A 2,500-nucleotide genomic window follows, 5' to 3' on the forward strand; every position below is an offset into this window, starting at 1 on the left:
CGGGTCGGAAACAGCAGTGTGCAGTAGAATGAGAACACAAAAGCAAAGGCTGACCACATTCCTGCTTCATCTTTCTCTCTCTCTCTCCCTCCCTCTCTCCCTCCCTCCCTCTCTCTCTCTTTCTCTCCTCCAGACTGACCTGACCTTTGTTGGCTGCGTTGGTATGCTGGATCCACCCCGTAAGGAAGTCATGGCCTCCATTGTGGAGTGCAGAAGCGCTGGCATCCGCGTCGTTATGATCACTGGTCAGTACTGCCCTTACTCTCTCCATCCCTCTCTTACTCTCTTCATCCTTCTCTTACTCTCTCCTTTCCTCTCTTACTCTCTTCATCCATCTCTTACTCTCTCCATCCCTTTCTTACTCTCTCCATCCCTCTCTTACTCTCTTCATTCATCTCTTACACTCTCCATCCCTCTCTTACTCTCTTCATCCCTCTCTTACTCTCTCCATCCCTCTCTTACTCTCTTCATCCCTCTCTTACTCTCTCCATCCCTCTCTTACTCTCTCCTTCCTTCTCTTACTCTCTCCATCCCTCTCTTACTCTCTCCTTTCCTCTCTTACTCTCTCCATCCTTCTCTTACTCTCTTCATCCCTCTCTTACTCTCTCCTCCATCCCTCTCTTACTCTCTCCTTCCCTCTCTTATTCTCTCCATCCCTCTCTTACTCTCTTCATCTCTCTCTTACTCTCTCCTTCCCTCTCTTATTCTCTCCTTCCCTCTCTTCCCTTCTCTACCATTCATTTCTGTGTGTGTGTGTGTGTGTGTTAAAGTGTGTGTGTGCGTGCGTCTGTGTGTGTGTGTGTGTCTGTATGTATGTGTGTGTTAAAGTGTGTGTGTGCGTGCGTCTGTGTGTGTGTGTGTGTCTGTATGTATGTGTGTGTTAAAGTGTGTGTGTGCGTGCGTCTGTGTGTGTGTGTGTGTCTGTATGTATGTGTGTGTTAAAGTGTGTGTGTGCGTGCGTCTGTGTGTGTGTGTGTGTCTGTATGTATGTGTGTGTTAAAGTGTGTGTGTGCGTGCGTCTGTGTGTGTGTGTGTGTCTGTATGTATGTGTGTGTTAAAGTGTGTGTGTGTCTGTTCCCGACTCCACTCTTCACCTGTCGCCCTCTCTCTCTCTCTCCACCCGCAGGTGACAACAAAGGTACCGCCGTGGCCATCTGCCGTCGTATTGGCATCTTCAAGGAGGACGAGGATGTGACTGGCAAAGCCTACACCGGCCGCGAGTTTGACGACCTCCCCCACAGCGAGCAGGGCCCCGCCGTCCGCAAGGCTTCCTGCTACGCCCGCGTCGAGCCCTCCCACAAGAGCAAGATCGTTGAGTTCCTCCAGGGTTACGATGAGATTACCGCCATGGTAAGCACACACACACACACACACACACACTCAGTGCACACAAAGACACAGCATACACTGTAGAAGGGTGTTGACTTGGATATCCCTTGCAAGTCTTAACAAAGATATTGTTTGATAACAGTTCTTCTGCCAACCTAATTGAGTTCGAAGACACCAGGACTGTTTCCTTTGTTGGAAAACAAAATGGAAAAAAAATGATTTATGAAAATTCATTATTTTGGAAAAGAACTCTTATACATGTATATTGCTGTAGAAGTCCAAACCCTTTGTTGGTCGTATTGGCACGTAGCTGTTCTTTGGTCATTTTCTGCCTCCAATCTGAGTCCATCACTGACCTCTGTTCCCCTGTGCCCTCTGCCCAGACCGGTGATGGTGTGAACGATGCCCCTGCCCTGAAGAAGGCAGAGATTGGCATTGCCATGGGCTCTGGCACTGCTGTTGCCAAGACAGCCTCTGAGATGGTCCTGGCCGACGACAACTTCTCCTCCATTGTGGCTGCTGTTGAGGAGGGCAGAGCCATCTACAACAACATGAAGCAGTTCATCCGCTACCTCATCTCCTCCAACGTCGGTGAGGTCGTCTGGTGAGTGGACACACACACACACACACACACAGAAACACACACTCATACAGTATATACACACACACACACACACACACACACACACACACACACACACACACAGAAACACACACTCATACAGTATATACACACACACACACACACACACACACACACACACACACACACACAGAAACACACACTCATTTATACACATATACACTTATACACACGCACACATGGCATGACTGTGTCTTGTACAATATTGTAAAAGCATTAAGGACAGTAAAATACACAATAATAATAATATTATTTATAGTAATAATCGTTAATGATTAGAGAGACTAAATGACTAATGACTAAAACTCTCTCTCTCTCTCTCTCTCTCTCTCTCTCTCTCTCTCTCTCTCTCTCTCTCTCTCTCTCTCTCTGTAGTATCTTCCTGACCGCCGCTCTGGGTCTGCCAGAGGCTCTGATCCCCGTGCAGCTTCTGTGGGTCAACCTGGTCACTGATGGTCTGCCCGCCACCGCCCTGGGCTTCAACCCCCCCGACCTGGACATCATGGGCAGGCCCCCCCGCTCCCCCAA

General features: G+C 48.8%; 1 protein-coding gene across 1 annotated transcript in view; it reads left to right on the plus strand.

Annotated features, from left to right (window-relative positions):
• Positions 1-2,500, plus strand: part of atp2a1l (ATPase sarcoplasmic/endoplasmic reticulum Ca2+ transporting 1, like) — a 17,778-nt gene that overhangs the window by 10,527 nt on the left and 4,751 nt on the right. Inside the window, exons 15-18 of the mRNA XM_062527146.1 lie at positions 134-245; positions 1,127-1,350; positions 1,713-1,933; positions 2,348-2,500. The exon at positions 2,348-2,500 is cut by the window's right edge and continues 50 nt beyond it. Of these exons, the coding sequence (XP_062383130.1) occupies positions 134-245; positions 1,127-1,350; positions 1,713-1,933; positions 2,348-2,500 (710 nt within the window). The remainder of the gene's footprint in view (positions 1-133; positions 246-1,126; positions 1,351-1,712; positions 1,934-2,347) is intronic.

This window comes from Sardina pilchardus, chromosome 22 (genome assembly GCF_963854185.1).
Source record: "Sardina pilchardus chromosome 22, fSarPil1.1, whole genome shotgun sequence".
Lineage (NCBI taxonomy): Eukaryota > Metazoa > Chordata > Actinopteri > Clupeiformes > Clupeidae > Sardina > Sardina pilchardus.